This window comes from Bombus bifarius, unplaced genomic scaffold (genome assembly GCF_011952205.1).
Source record: "Bombus bifarius isolate JDL3187 unplaced genomic scaffold, Bbif_JDL3187 scf7180000007973, whole genome shotgun sequence".
Lineage (NCBI taxonomy): Eukaryota > Metazoa > Arthropoda > Insecta > Hymenoptera > Apidae > Bombus > Bombus bifarius.
This window is the reverse complement of record NW_022884359.1, coordinates 2,704,385-2,730,350: the sequence shown is the minus strand read 5'-3', so window position 1 is coordinate 2,730,350 and position 25,966 is coordinate 2,704,385. Positions and strand designations below refer to the sequence as shown.

The 25,966-nt window shown below is 37.7% G+C and overlaps 3 protein-coding genes across 6 annotated transcripts in view; 2 read left to right on the top strand and 1 right to left on the bottom strand.

Moving 5' to 3' along the window:
• Window positions 1–1,329: 1,329 nt before the first annotated feature.
• On the bottom strand, window positions 1,330–2,997 carry LOC117216769 (WD repeat-containing protein 18). The gene has a single exon (XM_033463771.1). It carries the CDS (start codon window positions 2,696–2,698, stop codon window positions 1,412–1,414), a length of 1,287 nt encoding a protein of 428 aa, XP_033319662.1. The 5' UTR covers window positions 2,699–2,997; the 3' UTR covers window positions 1,330–1,411.
• A 145-nt stretch (window positions 2,998–3,142) lies between these two features.
• Window positions 3,143–5,115, top strand: LOC117216770. The gene is made up of 6 exons (XM_033463773.1): window positions 3,143–3,566; window positions 3,653–3,818; window positions 3,897–4,114; window positions 4,187–4,351; window positions 4,438–4,616; window positions 4,917–5,115. Exons 1-6 carry the CDS (start codon window positions 3,457–3,459, stop codon window positions 5,054–5,056), a joined length of 978 nt encoding a protein of 325 aa, XP_033319664.1. The 5' UTR covers window positions 3,143–3,456; the 3' UTR covers window positions 5,057–5,115.
• A 9,851-nt stretch (window positions 5,116–14,966) lies between these two features.
• Window positions 14,967–25,966, top strand: part of LOC117216768 (protein kinase C-binding protein NELL1-like) — an 85,865-nt gene continuing 74,865 nt past the window's right edge. For 2 of the 4 annotated variants that reach the window (XM_033463770.1, XM_033463768.1), the window contains exon 1: window positions 14,968–17,471. In XM_033463770.1, coding sequence (XP_033319661.1) covers window positions 17,147–17,471 — 325 coding nt within the window. In that variant the 5' untranslated portion in view covers window positions 14,968–17,146. Of the gene's footprint in view, window positions 17,472–25,966 lie in introns of all 4 variants that reach the window. The other 2 variants (XM_033463767.1, XM_033463769.1) reach the window with 2 other exon arrangements.

Here is a 25,966-nt window from a genome sequence, read left to right as displayed (position 1 = left end):
AATATTTTATTAAAACGAACTTTTTATCGAAACGAAAATAACTTGAAATAAAGAGACGCAAGAAAGGAGATCTCCGTATTAAAAAATGCTTCGATTTACTTCCTTTTTTATTCCATGTAACGCGAATCCCACGTGTAACATGACCTATTTGCACACCGATTTCGAGAATCTGTGGAAAAAGAAGTATATAACCGAAAAAAATTGGTATTTATTCGCAAAAATAAAATTATGTAGTATGCGGATTGAATAATGACTACATCCATTATTTTCATCAGTATATTAGTTTTTAAATTTTGTTCATCGTGAAATTAAATATTTTTTCTAGGGTCTTGGAAATAAATTACCATGCAGCAAGTTCAAAAACTAGAATAAAGAGCATGAATCGTTTTTCGAAGCCGAATTTTCGATCGGAATATTAGCTCTTCGGGGACGATCATAGCTGAAATATTGCTTGCCATTAAACCGAGAAACAGCCACGTTTTGTTTCATTTAACGTGTTTGTATCACAGCGAGTTAATCATTTTATCGTCGTGCGACGTGAACAAGTTATACCCTTTATAGAATGTTTTTCCACGGTGACAGAGAGTGAAACAGCGAAACAGTTTTTCATTATTATTTCCATGTTTTTTTCATGAGCAATTTTTAAATTTTCTCTTCTGTATAGTACAATGATTTATCTCTCTAATATTATGAGAATATAAATTTCACGGATAATATTGTCCTCCTTATGTCAAACCCATGAATGTGCAAATTTATCCTCTGTTTTTCACTTTTTTAAAAAGTTAAACGAATTGCCTTTCTTTGTCTGCTTACTTTATGCCAAAACTGTTACTAATGTTACGAGTATATTATGTTCTGAGCTTCATTTATGATCTGTAGAATTATCTAGTTTCATTTTACCTTCAATCGTGAAGTACCGAATTAATTGTGAATTTATCGAACGACGAGTTCATGATATTGGCATAAGAGGGATATGCTCTAGTATTCATTTAACTGTCACGAAATTATTCTCGGCAATTAGTGAAAAATTCCTCTATATATGCCTTGTGTGAATTTCAAAATTTATAATAAATTTTATTTTTCATTTTATTCTATTCGTGCTAAATGTTTCTCGTTCTCGTTTCTAATGCAATCAAAAAGCAAACGAATTAGAAATACGAAATAAAAATATTTAACACCCTCTGTAACCAATGCATTTTACTTATCTTGTTACAGCTAATTGGATATTACTGCAATTTCATTTTTTACCACATAACCCATTTTCAAACAGAATAAGAAGGATTGTGAAAGATAGGTAAGATAAGTTACATTATTTACAGCGTGCAACAAGTACTCTTTATTATGATCAGTTTTCATGAGAAAACTTTTACTAAATAACTTAAAAATTATATATATATACAAAACTTTAAGTCTAAGTTAAATCTATATTCGACTTATTCAAAATATGTTTTACACTGTACTGATACATAGCAGCATTGATTTTCTTCAGTTTATCGATCTCGTCCTTCATCTCGGAAAACTTTTTCGAGGTTACGTCCTCTGATCCGGCCATATCGATATTTTTTTCTGTGTACAAATCAAAATCTAAAATGTCTGTTGTATTTCGATCCCTTGAAATCACTTCGATGAAGCTTTCCTTTCCGCTATCGTCCGATATCCTATGTAAATTACATAGTTGTAAACGCGGCTTAAGGTTGGTGACCCGGAAATTGTCGTAGTTTTTCGCGAAGAATGCAGCGGTGATTGGTCCCTTGTGATCGATCGTACGAAGAATTTGACGACTCGCTATGTCCCAGACGTGAACTTCGCCGCTGGTCGAGCCCGACACCAGGTATCGACAATCGATCGATATCGATAATGATACTACGCTCGATTTGTGCCCCTGGAAAACTATCACTCCATCCGAATTTCCGTCATTCCGTACCTGCACATGATGCTCTATTCCACGTGGCGGCTCGTGCAAATTGAATCCATATATGTCACCGTTTGTGCAGCCCACGAATAAATCACTTTCGCGTGCGTTCATGGAAACGGAAGTGAGTGGCACGTCGAACACAAGGGTGAGCAATAGCAATCCGGAGCCTGGGTCGTAAATGTTGCATGTTCGATCGAGAGATACGGAGCACAGTCTTCCTCGCGCGCCAGCATGTCCAAATTGTAGGTCCTTCACTGGCAAAGAGTGATGAGAGAATGCGTGCAATGGCGTAGGATGTTCCTCGTTCAATACACGATACAACGACCACACGAAAATTAATCCGTCCTCGGCGCCACTGGCGAAAATGGAACCGTCTTTGCTGAACGTCAAACAGGTCACTGTCTGATAATGTTGCGATAAATTCTTTAACAAACGCCCGTTGCACAATTGCCAGAGGAATAGTTTTTCGGAAATGGCCGCGACCATGTAGGCGCCATTGGGCGTGCAATTCAGAGCAGTAACCTTTCCCGGTGTTGTCAGTCTCAGGTTAGATACGGGAGAATGACTGTTCAATGGCCAAACATGTATACGCGGTTTCGTTAAATCCGCACCCACTATATAACTGTCGCTTAAAAGTTGAAGAGTTCTATGACTGAGAGCACCAGCATTTTTATAAGTCGATAAAATTGAACCAGTTCGGTGATCCCACACAGCTGCACTCCAATGTTCACCGCTACTGTCACTAGTTAAAATCACTTCTCTCGTGTCGGCAATTCGCGACATTTTTATTATAGTTTTATTAAACTTAAAAACTGATTATGGTTACTTTAAGTCTTAACATATTTTGGTATAAATCTTTTCGTTCGATTTAGTATTCTCTCGAGTCGAGTTCTAACTTTTCTGTAAACACGTGCGTTGCACTAGGTTAGATTTCCACCATAAACCATAGCGCTTTTAGAGCCACTAGTCGAGACTTATTTTAGGTAGTACAGAAACGATTCTATTGGACAGTATAACCTCTCAAGTATCATTCATTCCCATAAAATCTTTTGCTTAAATAATTATAATGACTGAATAAATTAACTTTCTTAACAAATTTTTTTCGTTTAGCGTATTTTTTGTGAAAGGAATAACTTATATATACAATAATATCATAATAATTTTATAATTGTATATATTTGATATATTTTATTATAAATAATAAACTAACGACGAAATTTTCCTTTACCAAAATCTTATTTCTTGATACTTATTTTCCATTCACTTACTTAAGATATGTTACATCATAGTAGGAAGTATCAATGTTGATGATTCATGTTTCAAAACAGATGAGTATATCAAGCAGAGCTTCCTTGACTGACCTTGAGAATAATAGTATTTATATGACATAATCCTAATCTTCGAGAATCGTCAGTAAAGCCTTTTTAAAAATTTGGTTTTGCTATATCAGTCTATTTTAGATTTAGATGATCGGTTCCACCTGATAACAAAACCGATAAGGGGTTACTAGATCGTGAAGTAATATTTGTTTCAATTTTCTCATGGGCTTTCTCGATGATGAATTACAAGAGGTATCAAAACTTTGTCAAAATGTCGTTGATGGTAGCCGTCTTGTTTCTTGTGTTTGTACTATGGTGCGAGTGGAAATAACGTAAGTTTACTTCTAGCGATTATGATAACTGACTAACTATTACCAAATAACTTCCTAATTAATTCCATTATTTACAAACGTCATAGGAAGACCGAGTTCAAGAGCATCGTCGTGTGCATACAGTTCGCGAAGAGCTATCCTAATGCTCCATTGTTACTTGAATTGAAGAGCAAAACTTTATCTGTGAAGTTACTTAACGGTCTAACAGAAGTCTGTGAACAGGAATGCAAGAAATTGTTGGGAAAGGCACAGGTAAATATTTGAATCTACCAAATCGAACAATTTCTTATTTATATGAATTTACTACATGAATTTCAATTAATGCTGTAGGTGTTACCAATATTGAAATTTATCCGTAATTTCATTGACGAAAATCCTTTGATTTGTTGCTATGATGAAATCTCAACCATAAAAAAACTCTTGGGGGACAACGATGAAATAAAATTGAAACAAAAATATTCTTGTATTGGTTTGAAGATTAAGAAAGAGTTATATTATTTCAAAGCTAAAATCGATGTACCAGATAATTATCCAGTTGCCTGTGTAAAGTATGTACCAATGACGACTAAAGACATAAACAAGAAATTTATATTTCTTTTTAATAATTGTTTTGTTTGTAGATTGGAAAATGTAGATACAAATTTTCCTCCACTATTTACACGCCATTTCACAGGTCAAGGAAGGGAATTAGCCAGACAGTGTGTAGAACCACCGCTTAGGAAGAAATCACACACTCCTTTTATTCCCTCACCATCCTTGGAAGTTGTTACATCTTTTCTCATACAGTATGTCTATTTATCAATGTTCATGTTATATCAATATCATTTTTACTCTTATTTAATATTTTCTTTTTGTGAATTATATCACCTAGATGTGTAAAGAGTTTGCCACAGGAGCATTGTCAGTCATGCAAACAAACATGTCTGCCAGAGAATCCAGAAAATGCAGAAACCAACGAAACTGCAGATATGCATGTAGAGAGACTTTACTGTGGACATTTGTTTCACCTACGCTGTCTTGTGACGTACATGAAGACTCCTCCATTCCATGGTAATTTCTATTATTGCATCGAATATCAATTGTCACATTAATGTAATGTAATATTAATGGGTAATGGTAATAATGTTTGACGCGAATATTTATGCAATTTTATATTTTTATGAATATAATTAAGTAACCTAAACAGCACTTAGTTTCATCTACTAAATATTGTAATAAGTACTTTGTTCCCGATATTTTACATATATTTATGTATTATATGTATTTTGTAGATTTTTATACACTTATATTTCCAAAAGAAGGCACACATCAGCATTTTAGTTTCAAATAATATTGTTTATTCTATTATAGGGGGTAAAAAATGCCCAACATGTGAACAACGTATCTATCATGAAAAATGGGGTGTAAGCGATAAGCTTGCAGAAGAACGTTGGGCTCATCAACAAGCCCGAGCTAGGGAACTAGCAGAGGTAGAAGATTTTTTCAACTGAAATCTACATTTCATTTAAATCATATCTCTAAGTGATGATATTTCCATGAAAGAGTGCAATATCACGAACAAAATATTGCTATGGACAATTAGGGAGAAATGAGTGGTGAGGATGGGATAACAAGTGTAGGAAAATTTTCAAAATAACATTATCTATAATTCTACGCGTATCTATGTTCGCGTACAAATGTATATAGGTCAGTGTTAAAAGAAGGTATTTTTAATACCGTGAAGTTTATTATGATATACACTAAACGGTTTATATATATGCTTTATAATAACAATTTGCTTGATACGGTGCTAATATTTCGCATTATTCAATTTTTTTTTATTAAACTAACATTGTAAAATATTTGTAACATTTAAGAAAGAATTATTCAATGATTTTGTATAAATTTAGATCTTCAGTCATTTTTATATTGAATATTTGAATTTGTACTTTGAAATAACTAAAGAACTTATTTTATATTACACTGATATTGAAAAGACGTTTTAATTAAAATATTTGAAAGAAGAAAAATCAATTGGAAAATGCTGTTGATATACTACTTATCGTGCGTTAAAGTACTCACCAGTTCGGTTACGAAGTGCCTTTCCATGTTTCACTATTATGACGGGGATAGTACTGAATGTTACTTGTGCGTGTTGTGAAGTGCGTCCTCATATAGTTTTTAATATCTTGATGTTGAATTGAATTTAATTGAATCGTATTATTAATTAACTATCACAGAAAGATATAATATAATTTGTTAATAACTGACAACAATATTCAACCGTTAAAAACTTTCCATATCGCGGATCGAATATTCCTCGTGCGAAAAAGGGCGCGATATTTAATGTACTGATTTCAGCGCCACTCGCGGAGTGCAGAATTAATCGATGTTATCGAAACGTCTAATTGCAATTTTTCAAAAACTCTTAAGGTTGGACACCTACTGTATAACAAAACAAACAAAACAATCAATTTTTACTAGTAACTAATAATTAATGTATGAAACAAAAACAAAGTATATTCTTTCTTAACAAAATTGTTTTTTACGTGGAATGACTTATACATTTTTATTTTTGATTGTAATAATAAATACTTGTGGAAGAATGTATTTTACTACGTCAATTTTATTCCAAACGAAAAATATTTAACTTAAAAGACATGAGAAACTCACGTGTATTAATAACTAATAATGTTCATGACTTTAATGGAGTTCTAAATGTAAATTTTTCTCATAATCGATAATCGAAAAATGGTCGATACGGTTTATAGCGGAACCATGGCGGAACGAAACATACAAGGTATTTATCGTATGTATCGAGTAGCTATATATACTCTTATGCCTTTGTGTACTTGTGACCGTGGTTGTGACATATTATATTGATCCTCGGTACCGACTACGATGATCCTCTATTTATCTCGTTCTCGTACTGACTTTCACGGCGTAGTTTGTGCGGACATATTTTTATTTGTTCCGTAGTTTGTCTTTCTGTGGACTGGCATTATTTTCATGTACATTTTAGTCCGGTACGACACGGATGATAGTGTGTTTAGGTGGAGCCACGAAAATATAGAAAGGTAAACTTTTACGAGTGAACTGGTTATGATAACCTAATTTCAAAATCGTTTATTTGTTCTGAGTGGAGCCTTATATCTTCATTTTCCATTGTGGAATTATTGATCGAAGTTCGTCGAATTTCAGTTGGAACTCCGTTTTTCTTATGTAATTTTAAGTACATACAATGAAAAACATTCATTTTTATCTGAGTTATTTAATGTATTTATCGTTTCAATATCTTATTTGATAATGAAATGATAAATTAATTTTAATGTACAGTACTTAATTTTAAATGGCCTATACATCAGAATTTATAAACGTGGTATATATTCAATGAACTAGATTTTAATCTCGATTCGATAACTAAAGTAACGACATTATCGACTGTTTTGAATAAAAATATTTCTTCACCTAAGAACATTCTCTTATTGAAAATCATTTCAGGCAGTGAAATAAATCAGAAAACAATATTAATCTAATAATTTTCCATTCAGCAAGTGTACTTGCCAGTTATATTTAACTTGGTTACCTATACGATGTAATTACTTTAACATGATTGGCAAGGTTTTTCACGTAGATGCACGTACTTGGTTCTGGCAGACAGCCTGTCAGACTAATTCCCAGTTATCGATTCCACGCATACGTGGAAACGCACCGTTGTGTTGCATTCGTAGGGTGGGTGAACTGTGTCTTTCTTACACGCCGCGTCACCCAAAATATGTTACGAGAAATAATTATTACAGTCAGAATTCTGCATTCTACCAACTTTTATTATAAAAATTTCTCAGTCTAAACATTGTTGATTATTCCGTTTTATTCATACAAATAACTGAATAAGCAGTCTTAAATTATAATATTTTAACACGGTTGTAATATGGCTCCCAGGTCCTCTTGCATAATAATTTAATGATATAATTTCATTTAATAATATTAGTAAATTAACAAGGTACGTTATAAATTTCTCTTTCGTTCCAATCTTTATATTTTTATATTCAGTAAGATAAATTATTTTGAAAGTTGGAAAATTAACAAAATTTAATAAGAAAATTATTATAAAGGTCTCCTAAAACTTTTAATCTTCTTATCTATATTAACTAACAAATTAAATTTCAAATTTGCGAAATGAATATTGTTTCCTGACAATCAGGTCTAGAGTTATAATGATGCTTAATAACTTCATGATACAATGATAAAGGTAATTTCATGATACTACGCATACAATCAGAAGCTACAAGTTTTCTTCATTCATAAATTTTACTTCTAACATTTAATTTGTTCTATGACTAAACTTCTTAATGTTGTATAGAAAAATTTATCAACATAAATAATTTGTAACTTACAATTTACAAAATTTCACTAATAATATTAGTTTCACTCTGCAAGACGGCGACCTTTCATTACACTTAACTAATCATCTTTTACCTACAGAATAAATTGTATAATTTTGTCCTCTTGAATATTTGGGTGGGAAGGGCTATAAGTTCATAAAGTTGATAAAATTTAAAATTGTAAAAATCCATAAAATGCACGTGACATGCAGAAACGTATAAAATATCAAAAGTGTAGTACTCATTGTAATATTTAGTGGGAGAATTGTAATATTTAATGTAATATTTTTCTTTAAATGGGAGATTTCTTTAAATAAGTATTATATCTTTAGTAATATGATTAGATGGATGGTATTGGACCCGTTTATGGAACTCTCTTGGGTGGAACAGTTTTAAGCAACAGTATAACTGTCCTCGATAGAGCGTTCCTCGCACGGCCATCGAAGAATTCGCGATTCCGATGTCGCGGCCGAATTTCGGGGATCGTCCTTGTACGCCGACGGCGATCTATCCCCCGGCTATGCATGTACCAGGGTCGTATTATACACACGATACACCTATAATTGCGCGTAGGGCAGCTTCGTCGTAACGCTTCGTGGATCGATAGCTGGGAAATGGCCGGAAGCCAAGTCCGACGACGTCGTTTCGAGTTTTGCCGTTGTCACTGTATGGGACCTAACCCCTTTCTTCAATGTCCCACTTGTATCGGCCACCCCCCAACGCAGAGCCCCTTCTTACACCCTTCTTCTTTCTTCTCAAAGCGAAACAACTTTCTTTCCTTCGAGATGCATGGAGATTGGCCATAAGTTATGTGAACACCTTGTTCGGTTTGTTTTAACAATAAACGAGATGTTAGCAGAATGTACGAATTCCTGGGAAATTAGTAATCGTTAAATGTTAATGTTAGTAAATGTTTAGAACATTGGAATTTGGTATTTTTATAGGCTAGAGTTTGTAGAATTTTTCATTCTTGATAGCTGCAATCTTTCAATTTTTATGCTTGTCAGAGTTTGGAATTTGTAAAATTTTAAATTGCCGAAGATCGGAACTTGTCCATTTCTAGAATTTCTCCAGGATGAAATGTCTCCAAGTTTAGATGGTTGTAGATTAAAATTTGTATGTTTCTGAATTTTCAATGATTGACAATTTAAGATGCTTATAGCGTTAGATATATTGGAAAAGATTAAAATCCAATCTCAGAATATTTTTTGAAATACATTGTAACAAATATTAGCAATATAATAGGGCTGTTATGTATCTTCTGTTTTTCTACTGTTCTTTCGGTGAATTTAATGGGCACACAGGAAGCCTGCTACCAATTATGACATTCGAACGCGGGTTTAAAAGCAACAGCGGTTTTTTCACCTGCTCCCTCGAGAGTCTCGTTGTTTGTCTTTCTTTGTGTGTTCAATCATAGACGTTTGGGCGAGTCGCGACCCGGTCTGTGGAATAGGCGCAACGCGGGATGCCGCTTATCCCAGTTTCTTTAAATCCTCAAGGGCAGCAGCGAGGAAAACACCCCCTGGTGAAATAGCGATATCGAAATATGACGCAATGTTTAACCAATAGGGTGCACTACGGAATAATACATACATTGTTTTTTCTTCCTTCCGGCTCGTTTGTTCCCTTTATCTATTTAATTACAAGAAGATTTTGTTTCTTTTTCAAACAAAGTAAATACCTGTATTCTTGTTTTTAAGTACAGACAAAATGTTGCAATTTAATTATAAAATAATAACATCTGAACAATAGCAATCAAGATCAAACCAAATTTCTGTATAACACACATTATATATGAGCGCTAAGATCATAGTACTCTATATCGCTTCTAATTTTCATAAAATGGCATGTTCTATTATTGTAAAAAATTGATTATGTTTTTTAAAGAGATTGCATATTCCAGATTGCTGATACTTTTAAATATCAAATGTTGAAATATGTGAGTGAATCCACTAATATAATCGTCGATTTGAAAAATATCCCAGTAGAACTACATTTACTTTACTCGAGCTAAATTCCAATCTACATAAACGTCGAATGCCAAGAACAATTTTCTACATTATACACCAAATTATATTCTAAGCGGTGATATCATTTTCTAGCAATAATATGTTTCATATAATATATACATATATATGCACATACAAAGTTTCTAAGAGCATTCGAATACTTTTGTCAGTCACAGTGTATGAACGCCAAATGCCAGGGCCAATTTTCTACATAAATCGACGCCTCCGTGACGATATTCTGGCAATACCAGTGAAGAAACCAGGAAGTTGAATGAGTTCTGCAACGTTCAGTAGCCATTGGCAGTGACGAAAACATCAAAGACGCCGTACGACCTCTCTGTCTATCTCTCGTCCTTACACAGACCAACTAACCGTACATTCTAAAGAGTTCCCCCGGTCGCAGTAGGGAGGATTCCTTATCCTGGGGATCTGAAAGGCAACGGCTGGCCGCACGACGGAAAGAAAAGAAGAAAGGTGGATCGTGGCGCGTGCCACACGAAGGGTGACCACACCGTGGCTGCTTTTTATTTTGCGGAAGATCGAGTCCACGTATTCCTTTCACCATGGACAATGGGATCGTGCCCGTAGGACGTATCAACTCACAACCGAAGGCAACGAGCATCGTAAATGATCCATAGAACACAGCTGCGCGTGTCTTTCCATTTCCACGAAATTTCTTCCTTAAATGCGTGATTTTCAACATACGTCGCTGACCATCTTGCATTTGTTCGTAATACGATTGGATGGAAGAGATTTAAAAATTGAGTAAGAAAGATGAGGATAGAGAGAGAATTAAGAGACTGCTGTATGCAACTAAAGTAGCCAGCAAACTAATTCCAAGAGAGAAATCACGTACAGAAATTCCGATCTGCAAGTGAAGCAAGGCGAAGGAACGGAACGCCATAAACAAGTCTCTCGTTCTTAATCAGGACCATCTATCGTCGAAACGGCTTTCCAGTCGTCAGCACGCATCAAGAAAATCCATACTTCAATTGCTAAGGACACTAACCCCGTCGCTAACCCAAATATCACCAAACCAAATCTAAACTCTGATCACTAGACTGTGAATGTTTATGCAAATTCATATTTTTATGAACACGACTAAAGAAACGGGATCTAAGTAGGAATTTGTCCCGCCAATGAAGTATTATAATTAGAATAGATACTGTACTTTCTCCGCTTCTATGTATTATCTATTATGTTTGTTGTTTCTTTATTATTTGAATATATTTGAATAATTTTGATATTCCTTATCTTTAGCCATTGCATGTGTTCTATGTATTTCTGTACCTTTAAACGTCTCATAAATACCAAAATATACACATATTTTCAATATACGCATACATATATTCGGATATTTCGATATTTTATATTTATATATATTTTAGCAATTTCAAATTTCCCTGTTTGCCTGAAAATCGACAAATCACAGTTATCAATTCACCAACGAGCAAACTACCAGAATCGCCAGTCAATGAGTCAAGCACGCGAATATTGCGACACCATAGAGTCCTCGTGACAATAGACTCGGGCAGCCGCAACAACAAGTTGCAACCACCTGGCGAGGGCGATGCCGGCCACCCAGTGGCCTCCAGGTGCTCTCGAAACCCCCTGTCTCGTCCCGCATGCCTGCTGCCAAACTGCGAACTTTGTCGTTCATTGGGAAAAAAGGATCGTCGTTCGAAAAATGATCACGAGACACCGTGTATCTCTCTTGTACATCCCTGTCTATGGCACTGGGGGGCAACGGTATCGTTCTGGAACACGCGCGAATCAACGTTCCAAAATCGATACGTACATCTGCCGCAACGTAGAGTCTATTGACTCCTCTGGCTGCTCGGAGCATCTCCAAGGCGACTCAGGATGGAACGCGCGGCGTGTCCCGCTTTCCACGGAAATCTCGCGGGAGAACAGACGGTTCTCCTGACGCTGGCGACTCTTTGGTTTATTGGCATTGTAGCAGGAAACGACATAGCGTGGCTATAAAATGAATTTAGACGGGCAGTTAAGGTCTAAACGTTCCAGCGCTGGAACGTGTAATTGCTACATTACTAATTACTGCAGATCTCTATACATTTATAAGAATTTTAAATGTGTACAAATGCAGAGAATATAGGAAACTGTATAAATTATCCAAAATATAGCATTCTCTATGATGCTTGACAGGCAAAATAATTTTTTACCCAGGTTCCGTATAATTATATTCATAAAAATATAAATCTGCATACATATTCGCAGCTCAGTAGGTGGAGAATTTCTTGGAGAACACCTCGAAGCCTTTTCAGCTTCGTGTCAATTTGATTCTAAGGAAAAAAGTACTTTGCTTAGTTTTGCGTATTACTTACGTTTTAGATGCTCTATACGTACAGTTCCTATTTAATTGCCACGTTTCGCAGAGTCTGAGAACGTTTCTGCAATATATTTTCTTTTTTTAGAGAAAAGGTACATAGTATAATTTAATAAATTTTTTTTTATAGAAGACGGAGGTGGTTTCTGGAACGAGGATGGAGGGTGTGAGCGGAAAATATTTGGACTGCCCTAGCTTCAGATTGGAACGGTACGTTCTTTCTTGGATTACGTCAGATTGCAGAAAGCATTCGTCACGATTACGTCAGATTACAAAATTTTACACGCATCCCGTTCATAACTATTAGGGGTTATCAAGGGAATGATTACTCGACTAGAATTATTTTTTATGCAAGTGAAAGAAACCCAGAATACATAGTTTTACAAAGTCATCTACAAGATTTAGGAGATCCAAACTTCGTTGAGAAAATTTTATGCGGATGTTGATGCATTTATGGAAAGATAAAATGGTCGTTGTAATATTTAAAGGGGTGTGATTGTAAAAACATAAATTTGCAACATGATACAAAGATCCACAGACCAGTTATAATATTTCGAAAACGGACTGTATAGCGTGTAGACTTTTGTGATTGATTGCACGTCTTGCAGGTACAAAACGCGGTTTATGACGAATGGAACTGCTCATTTTTGTGAATACCGTGATTTATGGTATGGCTTGTTATGGAGATGCTTGATAACGAGTTACGAGAGTTTTATAATTGGTCGCTTCTGGAGTTTGAGTTCGACTGATTGCATCATTTTATTTCGCCGGTGAGCCATTTTCTGGAGACTTGGATACATCGCTCGTAATAGGCAATCCGACAAAAGGGCGTTTCACTTGTGCCGGTTACCGTGTGCCAACTCCGGGAAAAATGGGCAAAAAGTTGCGACAGATTTTTATGGGTCGCGGTCAACTTTGACCTAAGTACAAATTATGTTATTTACCGCAGTGATAACTTTATCGTATCTAAAGTACCAAGTTTAACAGTGCACGTAGTAATAAGTTCGTTATACCAATTAATTAAAACGTTGCAATATATACGATTATGTGATAGATCTTCCTTTTAATAACGAAATAAATTGAATAAAACATTTTGCAATGAGATATGCAGTCGTTTACAGTGGAATCTTACAATAATCTCTAGGATACTATAGTCTTTTTAAAAGTTACCTTGAGATGTACTGTTCCATAAGTTGAAAAAACCTTATCGCACGCTACGAATTTCGATTAGATTTTTCACAGGAAAAATAATCTCGTTTGGCTATTTATTAATTGATGCAAAAAATGTAATTCATCGATTTAATGTATACTCGAACAAAGGGATTATGTTATTATTTTGAGGAACCTGAGAAACAAAGGCTTTGATTAGATCAAACAGTGTTTGATTAGAATGTGAACTTCAATTGCAATTTTTCAAGCCAAGAATTTCTAACTATAAATTATGTATAATTTTTCATCTGAATTAACAATTGACGTTGCTTTAAATAGCTATCAAAAAAGATTATAAAGCAAGGGATTACATAAAATTGTATGTGGATACTGTGACATAATAATGGATGATTATTCAACATCATCCCCCGGAACGAGCGAATTTTACAAAACGCCAATTGCAACGCAATTCTCTCATCGATGCAGGCTATTAGTTTCCGCGATCGATCCGTGTCACACGATACCGCCGTTCATGGTACACCATTCATGTATCCCGCTGTAAAAAGAGAATACGTATCCGTTCGTCCACGAAGAAAAGGCACGACCCTGTCTAGGTACGATGAAACGGTCAGAACCACCACACCTACACACCCTCTGAACCTCGACTAAGACAAAGACAGTATTATCCAAGGAAGGAAGTTAGACAATAGTCGCAGAAAAGAAAATTGGAAGAAAGAAAACGAAAGAAACATAAGAAAGGCTACATCAAGATGTATGTCAGTACCACGGAAGGATTTAAGGGAAGAAAGGTAGTAATTATAGTGCGATAAAGGGAAAGAGTCTAATCAATCAAGAGGACTAAGAAATTGCAGAGAGGATATTAAGGAGCAGGTAAGAGAATGAAAATGGTCTAAATTCTAAGGAGAAAAAGAGAGATGAACAAGACAGTACTAGTCGACGAATTAATGGTAAGAAACGTGTAAAACAATATTAACATGTAATAAGATCTAGAAGGGCAAAGATAGAAGTTACAGTGTAAAGGAGAGAGAAAGAGGAGGAGCTGAATGTAAGAAACGAGCGAAACATGATAGAATATATCCAAGAAACTATCTCAGTCCGAATACCATGGCTACAGAAAGTACTGTTGAACCATTGTATTTATTATAGCGTTACTAATTAATTAGATCCAAGTATATTAAATTTCCTATTATTCGTCAGTATCCTGACTTCAAAAAATTTAATACTACAGAATGAAACGTATAGAGGTATGATGGAAAAATGTTGCACTGAAAGATAAGGCTACGTACCACTGTAAAGAAGAATATCTTAGACAAAAAAAGAAAAAAAAATACAACACTACGTACAAGAAAAGCAAAAGAACAAAGGAAAGAACAAAAGCAAGCGGCTCGTAAAGATACGTATAATGTAAAGAAGAAACGTAAAGAGATAACACGCGAGAAAGAAAGAGAGTGCGAGTATAGCAGCGCTTGATGGCACACAGGTCGGCAACGAGGGGGTGGTTTCGAGACGTCGCGTTGCGGGGCATCGATTTCGGGCCAGGCCGATGGCATCGGCGGGGTATCGAGGGGCGTCCCGACGTGCTGTTGGAGCGCGTCGCGGCGCTGCTGTATACCCGAAAGTACGAGTCGACCGACAGAGCCGCGCTTCTCTCCGTTCTCGAGCCATCTCCAACTACCATCAACGATACATACACACTCAAACCTCGAAACTGCCTATCCTGTTTCATCTTACCAAGTTGGAGGAAGAAAGAACGAAAGCCGAGGCGCGCGCGCGCGCTCGTGTTTGCCGCCTGCGCGCGAGTCGAACGTGTGGCCGAAGAGAGCGTTGCGGGCCTCGCACGAGCTCGCTACGGACGTAGCCGAACCGCTTAGCAGTCGCGCGACCAGAGACCACCGCGTCGTGGTGCTGCCAGCCTCGAGTGCCTTGCCTGGCTTAGACAGCGACAGACTTGGCCTCTACTACTGGCTGGTACTGACGTTGCCGCACACGACACGACACGCGGCCAGTGTGTCCACACCGGCTCAGTACACTTGGAAGACTCCGCCAGAACGGATCAGGCATTCGTGTTTCTCTTTCGAGTCACGATTTTGAAGTTCGTCGAATTTCTTTCAATAAAAATATACACGTGTATACATAAATATAGCTATAAACGTATGAAACAATTGGTATTTCGGAGGCACACGAGCTAAAAAGGAAGATACTATATATAGAGATATTTAGAATAATCGAACGATAATAGGGAATGAAATGGCAAAGTGAAGCGGTTTCGATCAATTAACAAAGTGAAGACGTTAGACACGAGATAGACACGGGTAGACGTGGCTTGAGTTTCGTATACGAATGCGTGGTGTATCCGGATGCGCCGGTGCACCACCAGCTGCAGCTGCCAGTGCCGCTACTACCGCCACTGCTACCAGCACCGGCGGTGCTGCCTAGCGCTGCCGCCGCCGTCGTCGCCGCTGTCTCGCTGGTGCTGCTGCCGCTGGCAGAGGCTCGCAGAGGTGTCCACCTCGTGGCAGTCGACACTTCCTGCCGGACGGTGGTAGTGTCCAGGCGCGCTGGACACACGACGAGCCGCAGCCGGTCGCTGCTGCCGTTGTTCGAACGTTGTGAGGATTAAGACGTGGAAGAGCCGGCCGTGGAACAGGAGACGAAGGAAGAAAGAGAGAAAGAAAGGAGGGAATTGATAAGGGAAGAAGGTAGAAGTGTGCGACAGAAGGTGATGCGTGACACACACGGTGCTCTGTGAACTACGGCTCTCAACTGTACGAGAAGAACGTTTTTTTTTTTTTGTTAGTGTAACAGAGGAAGAGAGAGGGAGAGAAAAAGAATTCGCGTGGGCAACGAAAAGAAAAGAAAAAAGGAGAGGAAGGAAAAAAAGAGGAAAAAGGGTTTGACTAGCGAGTGCGACGAACCCTTTCGCTACTCCCTTACACGCACGGGGCCGCACACTCGTGCACGTATACCGCGAGAGCCGCGACGTGTCGCCGGTAATATAGCGTGTACGCTTTCGTTTAGAGGGTTTCTTCCCTCCGACGTCGACGCGCGTAGGAGTGCCGGGTCGCACGCGGTGCCTCCTCTTCATCGACGTCGAGTCCCGTCGGGGTGTCTACACCTAACTTCCTTCTCCATTCGTGTTTCCACCGATTCTCCAAGTGAAACCAACGTATACGTACACATATACGCGAAACAATTACAAAAATGAAAGCACCAGTGATCCATCTCGAACACCCATAAGAATACTAAAACTCAACCTATAATTATATATATGTATATGTATGTATTCTGATTAAAAAACGTATATAAATAGCCTACATCAAAGAAGCATCGAATAACTTGAAAAAACGATTGAAACACAAGTTCATCGATTAGATCCTAAACTGTAAGAACGAAACACACAACGAAGGAGGAAAGGACAAGCTTTTTGCAAAGATTCTGAAGGGAAAGAAGAGGAAGAAGAAGAGAAAAGGATCACGAGTTGGTGGTTGGTGCCGGGTGTGCTGGTGGTGATTCGGCTTGCGCCAGGTCGTGGTGATGCCTCGCGGCCGCGGATCCTTGAGATCGCTGGGTGTCGTAGGTAAGGACACCGCTGGTGGAGCCGCAGTCCCGGTTTCGTACGGCGTCGTTGCGACGAGGACACGCTGACGAGTGCAGCCCCCGGTGGCACGGCAGTGGTCGCTCCTGCAGGCCATGTATTACGGTTCGGTAATCGACCGTACAATCGGCAGCAGCTGCAGTGCCAGCGACCTTCAGCAGCCGCGATCACCACGGCCACGACGACGTAGACGCGTTGCCGCGGCGCCCGGCGTCGCGGACGACGCCGACAACGAGGACGAACTTCAGTATCACGAGCCGGCGTACGTTGTCCTCGATGTGCAATCGAACGAGAAAAATGGTCATCGGATTGGTTGTCACGCCGCTCCGAGGCCTGGCAGAAGACGAACCGGCGGAAACGCGATTAGGATACTGCTACTCGCCACTGCCGCTGCCTTCCTCGCACTCGCCGTCTCTCCTGGTAAGTTTTAAGACTATTTCAATCACTGTCTCTCTGATTCCGTGGAGATTCGATTGTTTGTTCAGATTGATTCTTAGTAAGTCCTGGGAAAATTTGTGGTTCCTTGTTCCGTGATAATTTGCTTCCGAAACATGGAACAGAGAAGAGACCGGATTTGTATTTTGTATAGTTAGTGATTAGACGTTTATGTTGTATAATTTAGTATCCGTAATTGGGTGAAGAATTTTTGAAATTTTAGTTACTCGCGTATCTTAAAAGGAATAGTCGTATTGGATTAATTTTGATACAGAGGAATTTTTATCTCGTTGCTAGAATTTAATGGAGAATTTGAAAAATTCTAGTATTCGAGTATTGCAACGGACGAATATGTAGCGCTAAATAGAGCAGACAAAGTAGCTTGCTAGATACGAAACGCGGAGTATCTGTAACATGACAATATAACCAAATTATGAACAATTCTTAGAAGTAGATTATTGTAAATTAATTAGGATGAAACGCCGAATGCTACGCGAATGGGTTAAAGGGTGTGGAGTAGAGTAGAACGCTTGGAGAATCGGTGAGACTATAGTCTCTGCGGAATCAATCGGTGCTCAAGGCCGTTTCTCCCTCTAGGGGGTCGCGAATGTTTTCTGCGAAAGTCTTGCACCGGAGTTGGCACTTACTTTTTACGAAGTATATTTGACATCGATTTGGATGTAACTTAGACTAGGAAGGTGGATAAGAGGTCGTGAAATTTCAAGAAAGACGCTTTCTTCTTCTTGACAATTCTGATAATACCATAATCCATAAGAATGGGACTTGCAGGATAATTTACAGATGAATAAATTTTGTAAATCTAATAATTTATTTTACCATGCACATACAATAAATGGTAATATCTAGATTGTAAGATCTTACGAATTATATTTGATAACGTTTCGCAAGATTAAACGATTTTATAATCGTATAACTTTGTTCATCCTGTCATCGTATTTGCTTCTCGACACGAAAGTAAAGAAACTTCAAATATGCTATTTTATATAATTAATCACCGTGTTTATGGAGTTCATTTGAGAAAATTACTTGTTAGAATATAACACTGTGGCTAACGAAAATTCAATCAGCAATAAGCATATTAAGATAACAGAAGTTTCTGTCTTTGAAATAAGACTTTTTCAAAGACCGATGAAAGGTATCATTCATTATTACTTTACCACGTTTGACTGTTTATCATCTTAAATATCAATTACTCCGAGACGCTTGAGTTTGTCTCGTCAAAATCAATTACTTTAATCCTCGCGAATAATTTATTTCTATTTCTAAACGACGTAAAGTACCGAAGGTATTATCAATTATCGTTCAGTTAATCTTTATCATTTGAATGCGGATATTTATGCAGATCCATCGCTTTATGAATGTAATTAAAAAAAGTGCAACTTAATTCGATATTACCACTAAATATTTATCGCAACAAATATTTTTCGCACCTTCAAATTTCCTCTAAATGCACCAAAATCCTCAGTCTATTTATCACGATGAGACCTATAAGACCGTTTCATTTTCCTTCTTCCTCTCTTATTAACCATCTTCTAATCATCTGTCGCCTAATCTATATCTCTCATTTCGAATGAACGTTGACATGGGAACATACCGATTGTTTCAATTCGAAAATTACATTCGTATTTGTTCCGACTACAATGGCTATACAAATACCAAATACACATTTGTATACAGCTTTATTTTCCCATCGGGCTCTTATCATGCGCATCTAATTTTCATAGCATTAAATTCTCATAGTCATACGAAAGAACTGTCAGGTAATACGAAGAACTTATACTTGGACTTGATTTAATATTAATATTATATAAATGCTGTAATAAATGCAATGGTGTGAAAATACTTCTGCTGTTCACTGTATATAATCTACGTGACAAAGTTTTGAAAGTGTCGCGAGTCTTGGCGCATTATTGCGGATTATCTAAGGGTAACCTATTAAATCAACGAACTCCTACATACCTTCGTAGTTATTGTCAAAAAGCTCGAAACACGCTGACCGGCTGGTCGAAATACGAAAAGTAAACAGCACGGCCTGTCCGCCGGGAAAATAAGAGAAATATTCACAGGCATGTTGGCGCCTGCAACGTCTCCACTCGAGCATGCAGATACGTGTATTATTAAAATGCTGCTGCTCCGTTTCGTGATTCGTTACGCGCCTCCCTCTCTTCTCGTTTTTTCGTTCTTTTTTTATCCGGTTTCTCCTCTTCCCTTTTATTTTTTCGTCTCTCGTTTCATTCATTCGTCGTGGAAAAAATCGGTGAAAAAAATCGGTGGAAATTAAGGAAGATTAATTGAAAGAGCGAAGGGAAGTGGGAAAAGAGGCGCGGATGGGCCAGAAAGCTAGGTGTGCATTCAGCGCTTTTTAGGTCGACTTTTTCTTCGACGAATAGTCAAGTGGCAAGTGGTGACAGTAAGCATGTGACGCATTGCGTCAAAATCCAGTGTCGAGGAAACTGTTGCACGAGACTCGCCCTCTGCACCTTAGTTTTCGCGATTTTCGTCAATCGAATCACTCGACTATCTGCTTATTCAGCGTTCGTCTTAACACAGGGTGGAATTTAAATGTGCAGGAAGCCCGGTCGTTGATTTTAGTCCGGTCTAAGCGAACTTTAACATTAATCTTTTCAACGACGAATTCTTTTTCGATTGGAAGAAATTTCTTTTCATCGACTGTTCATATTTTTATGAATGCAACTGAAGAGATAACATTTCCATAGAGATTTCTTTTAAATTGTTAAATATTATAAGCGGTGTGATCTATTTTGTATATATTATATATTCCTGCATATTCCGTCGATTTTTACATCTTGAAATTTCTCACAAACGTGATCAAAATCCGCACTAACGTGTATTAGTCGTTTTAACATATGATCCACGTAAGTAACTGCAAACCGTGTTCACAAAAACCACGTTCTAAAGCACTGCACAAGCAACGGAACCGTTTAGATACACACGTTTGGATGCATTGTGCGAGACTGGTGAATGCGACAAAAGACGGTGAAAAAGCGATATTTTCCGCGGAAAACGTGCAGGCCGTTCGACGGCCACCTCCGGCTGTGTTTTCCTCGGCTCCCTCTCATTCTCTCGGTCTTCGTGGCTGACGCGTTCCGGTGGAAACGTGGCGTGTGGCCCGTAGACATCGGCGAGCCGCACCCACGCGCGCTATTTATCTCGTCGTCTGCCGAAGCCAAGTGCCAAGAGTATATTTTTTCGCATACCGTTACCTCTTCGTCGCATCTCTTTGCCCTCCTCTTCATCTCGTTGCCCCGCCATCCATCTTCCTTCTGTTCGTCTATCCGTCTATTTCTATCTTAACGCTACAACTACCGACGATTAAAATGCGAGACTCGTATCGAAGAAATCAAAACGGACGATATCCAAGAAAAAGAAAGGAGAAAGAAATAGCAAGGAGATACATAGTTGAAGGTAAAAGGCAAACTTTAGTTCCATATATTTTGTAAAGAATCGTTCGAAATTTCCAAAGCGTACCCAAATTATTGCGAAAAATCACGAATGATCGCATTCTGGTCATTGTTGCTGCCTTCGGCGTTAATCGCCACCGCCCACCTTTCCTCCTCCTCTTCGTCGCCTTCTTCTTTCGAACTGTCGTCGTGTTTTCCACGATCTAGAAGGAAGCAAACGGTCGTGGTGCACGAATCGTATCGAAGGAAACGGTGGTGGTGCCACTTCTTAAATTTAGATATCGTAGAGAGGAACGATCTATCGCTGTCTCTCTCTTCCGCACGATCCTCGTGAAGACGGATATAATAGATATTCTGCGTCGTTTCTCGCGTCGTCCCCCGCCGACACCTGGCTGCGATAAATTTTTGCTCGTTTCTTGATGATTACCGCCTTAAGGCGAACCGAGCCGGGTCTGCTCGTTGTTGGGAATAGTCGAGGGAGACGTTGGATCACTGACACGGTTGTGGGCTGCAAATTAAAAGCCTTATTGCGGGATACAAGGCGGAGAGGTTGAGAGAAGTTTTACGTAATGCATCATTTTCTGGACGGCGTCTGATCGATAGCCACACTGTGGCGTGCAAAGTTTGCAAAGCTCTGCTGTGGAGAGGGGATACGTCTATATGGAGGAGAAACTAATGTTTCTTGACCGTGTTCTCTTTTCTGTATTTCTATTGGGCGAGCTTGGCCTCAGGGCGGAATTAATGAAACGAGTTTTTAATTCGTTGTGTTTGCTTATACTGAATATTAAGGTGGAGATTAAAGATCAGTTAAATATTCGTTTTTAAGACGTTTCTATTGTCTGAGCTTCTTGTAGAGTGGAATTAACGAGATGAGTTATTTACAGGCTTTTTTCTATTTGTCTATGAGCTACCAAGTATCGATTAAATGTTCGTTTTTAATAATAGAACAGAGTTAGAAGTTGCTAACTTTGTAAATTTGTTTACAATGTATTAAAAATGTGTAGAAGCGTTTGAGAAAATTATTATACTATCAAGGAAGATATATCGACAATTGTGATTCTTCCCAATATTCTTGGTTTCATTTAATTCGGTACAGTATCTTCATCGAATACTCTAAGAAAAATTAACGAAAGAGATCTTCGGTATCTAATGCTTATCAATATGGAATAAACAGAAAAAGTTTAAAGAATCTTGCGAATTTATTAGATGCAGCCCAAAGTATAAATAGGTGATTGTTCCTTCAAATCTGTCATAATCCCTATTAGCATTGCGCAATCGGAGAGAGTGCAAGCAGAGTTCCTTCCGTCTCATGAGCTCCCATGAGACAAACGCGAGATGGGTAAATGTAGACTTCTAAGAAAAACCCAGAACTTCTATGAGAAGAACATTCGATGCTCGTAATTCTTTCTCACCGAGGGTGAGTCAGAGACTATCACCGCTCCCCTATCTTACGAGACACGAGCCGGTTTCCCGATTTTACTTTATCGTAAATTAGATCCGGTCCCTTTTCAGATCGATACCTTTCCATTCTATGTCCCTATATCTATCACTATAATTAACGCATAATACTTAATTTCGTACTGTGCCAACTTATAACAACATACGTATTAATTTCGTACTTTAGGTATAACGAAAACAAAGATACTTACTATATTTGTAGAGAAGAGTTTCTAACTTGCGGCTTACAACTACGCCAATTACGTCTTTGTCCCTATACGTGTCCCTCTAATCAACACGTAATTCTGAATTTCTTACCATGTCAACCTGTAAACGCATAAATATTAATTTGTAATTTAGATGAAATAAAAACAAAGATATTATGAATTTGCAGAGAAGAGTTTCTAATTCGCAGCTTACAACTACGCCAATTACGTCTTTGTCCCTATACGTGTCCCTCTAATCAACACGTAATTCTTAATTTCTTACTATGTCAACCTGTAAACGCATAAATATTAATTTTGTAGTTTAGATGGAATAAAAACAAAGATATTATGAATTTGCAGAGAAGAGTTTCTAATTCGAAGCTTACAACTATGCCAATTACATCTTTTTCCCTATACGTGTCCCTCTAATCAACACGTAATTCTTAATTTCTTACCATGTCAACCTGTAAACGCATAAATATTAATTTGTAATTTAGATGAAATAAAAACAAAGATATTATGAACTTGCAGAGAAGAGTTTCTAACTTGCGGCTTACAACTATGCCAATTACATCTTTGTCCCTATACGTGTCCCTCTAATCAACACGTAATTCTTAATTTCGTACTGTGTCAACTTGTGAGCACATAAATAAATACATAGTCTTCGTATGATAAAGAAAAAGATACATTACTTGGAGGATGAATATGTTGCCAACTGCACAGATTTACACACTTACACTTCACTATATTTCACTATGAATTCCTATGTATTTTATGTAATGATTTTCGAGGAATACGACGTTACGAATTATTAACACGAAATTAGGAAATCGAGATAAAACGATGCAACGAACAGTTGACGATGACTTAATTTCTAGATCGGAGGAACGGAGTCGGCAAAGTTCTCGATTGTCAAGGTCGACTAACTGCATGAATAAACTTGGACGGAATAGATTATTCATCACTTGTTTTTAATCGTTTTTAATTAAGGTATAATAATATACATTTCGTATATTTCTGCAGGATACTCGAATAAAATTGCATATAAAGTTTCAACGTTTCGACGTTCTCAATTTTCTCTCTCTCTCTCTTTCGACGTGCTTTACCGCAGTTGTTTTGCATCCATCATCCCGAAAAGTTCAGCATGGCCTCGTTCTCGGCCAAAATTCGACGTGTTCACGGAAATTCTGTTTTTCCACCGACTGGCTCGATATCATTTCAAAAATGTACGTAAAAGGTGCACACAGTATTTTTACAAATTGTTCGCATGCTGATTTAGTATCTTACGAAATTTTATCGAAAAATTGCTGTCCGATGTGAATTAATCCTGGAATTGCTTTTCGGGCTACCACGCAAATTCATATTCAGGTTTGGCGTAATTTTCGCGCACTTTGAATACCCGAAGAACATTGAATAAATTCACTAAAATACCTTCGAGCAATTTAAGAACAGCTATGGGATATTTCTATTTGCAATTAATTTGCGATGCTGTAACCAAAATTAGTATTCCGCTAGAGTCATGAAAGGTTCTGGGTTAATTAAAAATTGGCTATTTAATAATAACGAAGCAGATAAAAATCTACTATCCAATAGAAGAAAGAAAAGAAGAAAAACTTATTATTCAATGCGAATAAGAGGAGCAAAAAATATTGAAAAATACGTCCTCGATTTATCACCGTCATAAAACTGTGAAACGAACTTGGAACAATTATGACACGTCTTCATAACGAAATACATGCCATTAATGTCGTAAACATAACCATAAAACGAGTAAACAAATCCATGTTTTTCGTAAATTATTAGGGTATATATCGTACAAGTAATTGGATCACGATTACTAGCAGTCGTTAAGTATCTGCGACAGTGGACAAATGTTCCTTGTTCTTGAACTTTTCCCGACAAGCTTAAGGGCGGGCTTTGTGAGGCCAGGCGCCAGACACCAGCCAATGGGACCGGTTTATTGTAATGGTTTCGTACATTCACAGTATGATCATTGTACTATTCCGTCTCGCGAGAACAGTAAAATCGGCGAACGAGCATAATTCAGTCGGCAATAATAGGCGCGATTAGATACGAGCTCCAAGTGTGAATACACCTTAATTTCGCATAGAGGCAACTTTTACACAGAGACGAAATGTTAGGTTGGTACAATGCAATATAGAGAGACGCTTTATCGTAATATTGTTTCTAGTGATGGGATCTGAAATACTTGGAATCGCTTTGAATCTCAATTGTATAGATGGCGAGAAATTCGGAATCACTTGGAACGTGATTCGAGGCTTAAAATTCTTGAAACTCTTGACGAGTGTTGGTAGGTCCCGAGTCTTGAAAATCAATTTCGATAGCTTTTGAATGTTTGCTGAGTATTTACGTATCTTACAAACTTCTTGATCGATCTCGTTCAAAAGGTATCATCGACGCAAAATGTCAAAGAAAGTTTGGAACGACCGAGTATCCGTGAGGACATCTCGATCGAGAGAAGACTTTTCAGGACTTTTAAAGATTAAGATAAGACAAAGAATCAAGGCTTATCGAGACTTTCAAGAGTTTTAATACTTCGAATCGTGTTGCAAATGTTTCGAATTTTCTGCCATATATACAAATTCGAAACGATTCCAAGTCTTTCAGATTCCATCGCTAATTGCTTGACGGCGCATCAAACGTGCCAATGCGCTCGCTCTCTGTCGAAGTTTCAAAGACAAAGGCGCTGTTCAAAATATTCTTCGCTACGATTGTTTCCACTGTCTCGGAAAATCTGGCGTATAGTTCTAGGTAAATGAATGCCAAAGAATGGTAATAAAGAAACATGTGTGCATATAAACTTAGAGAGTAGAACGTTTGCTAGATCGTCGAGTTGAGAATTGTTTCGTTTGATGATAAAAATCTTGGCTAGGTATCGCGAATTTTTGCTTGTAAAATGGAACAGCGTGATAGTGGTATTGGATATCAAGATGGTGGTGAAATACTGTTTCGCTTTGAACGTTTCCGGGGTTGCTGTGCTTCCTCATCCTCTTTCGACCCCATCGTACTCACACAATCTCGTATCAGAAGCAACGAAGCACGCTTGCTTCCCACGCCAGGATTTCATAATCGCGGTGTTCCTTTCAGCTCTTCATAATGGTATTTTCTCATTTCTTTTTGCGTTTAACTTAACTTTCCTATGTGTTTTATTTATACGTTAATAAAAATATAATAATACATCAATGTTTGTAAATATAGACTTCTCTATTTATAAAATCAGTTTGATTTGTTAAATAGATATAATCAATTTATGTAGCGAATATTATATGAAAAATCGAAGCTCAGGAGTAAGGAATTTCCTGGCAAAAATGGCCAAATGAGTAGATCGTTTTAAAGGCTTTAATTTTAGATTTTTAATATTAGCTACGTTTAA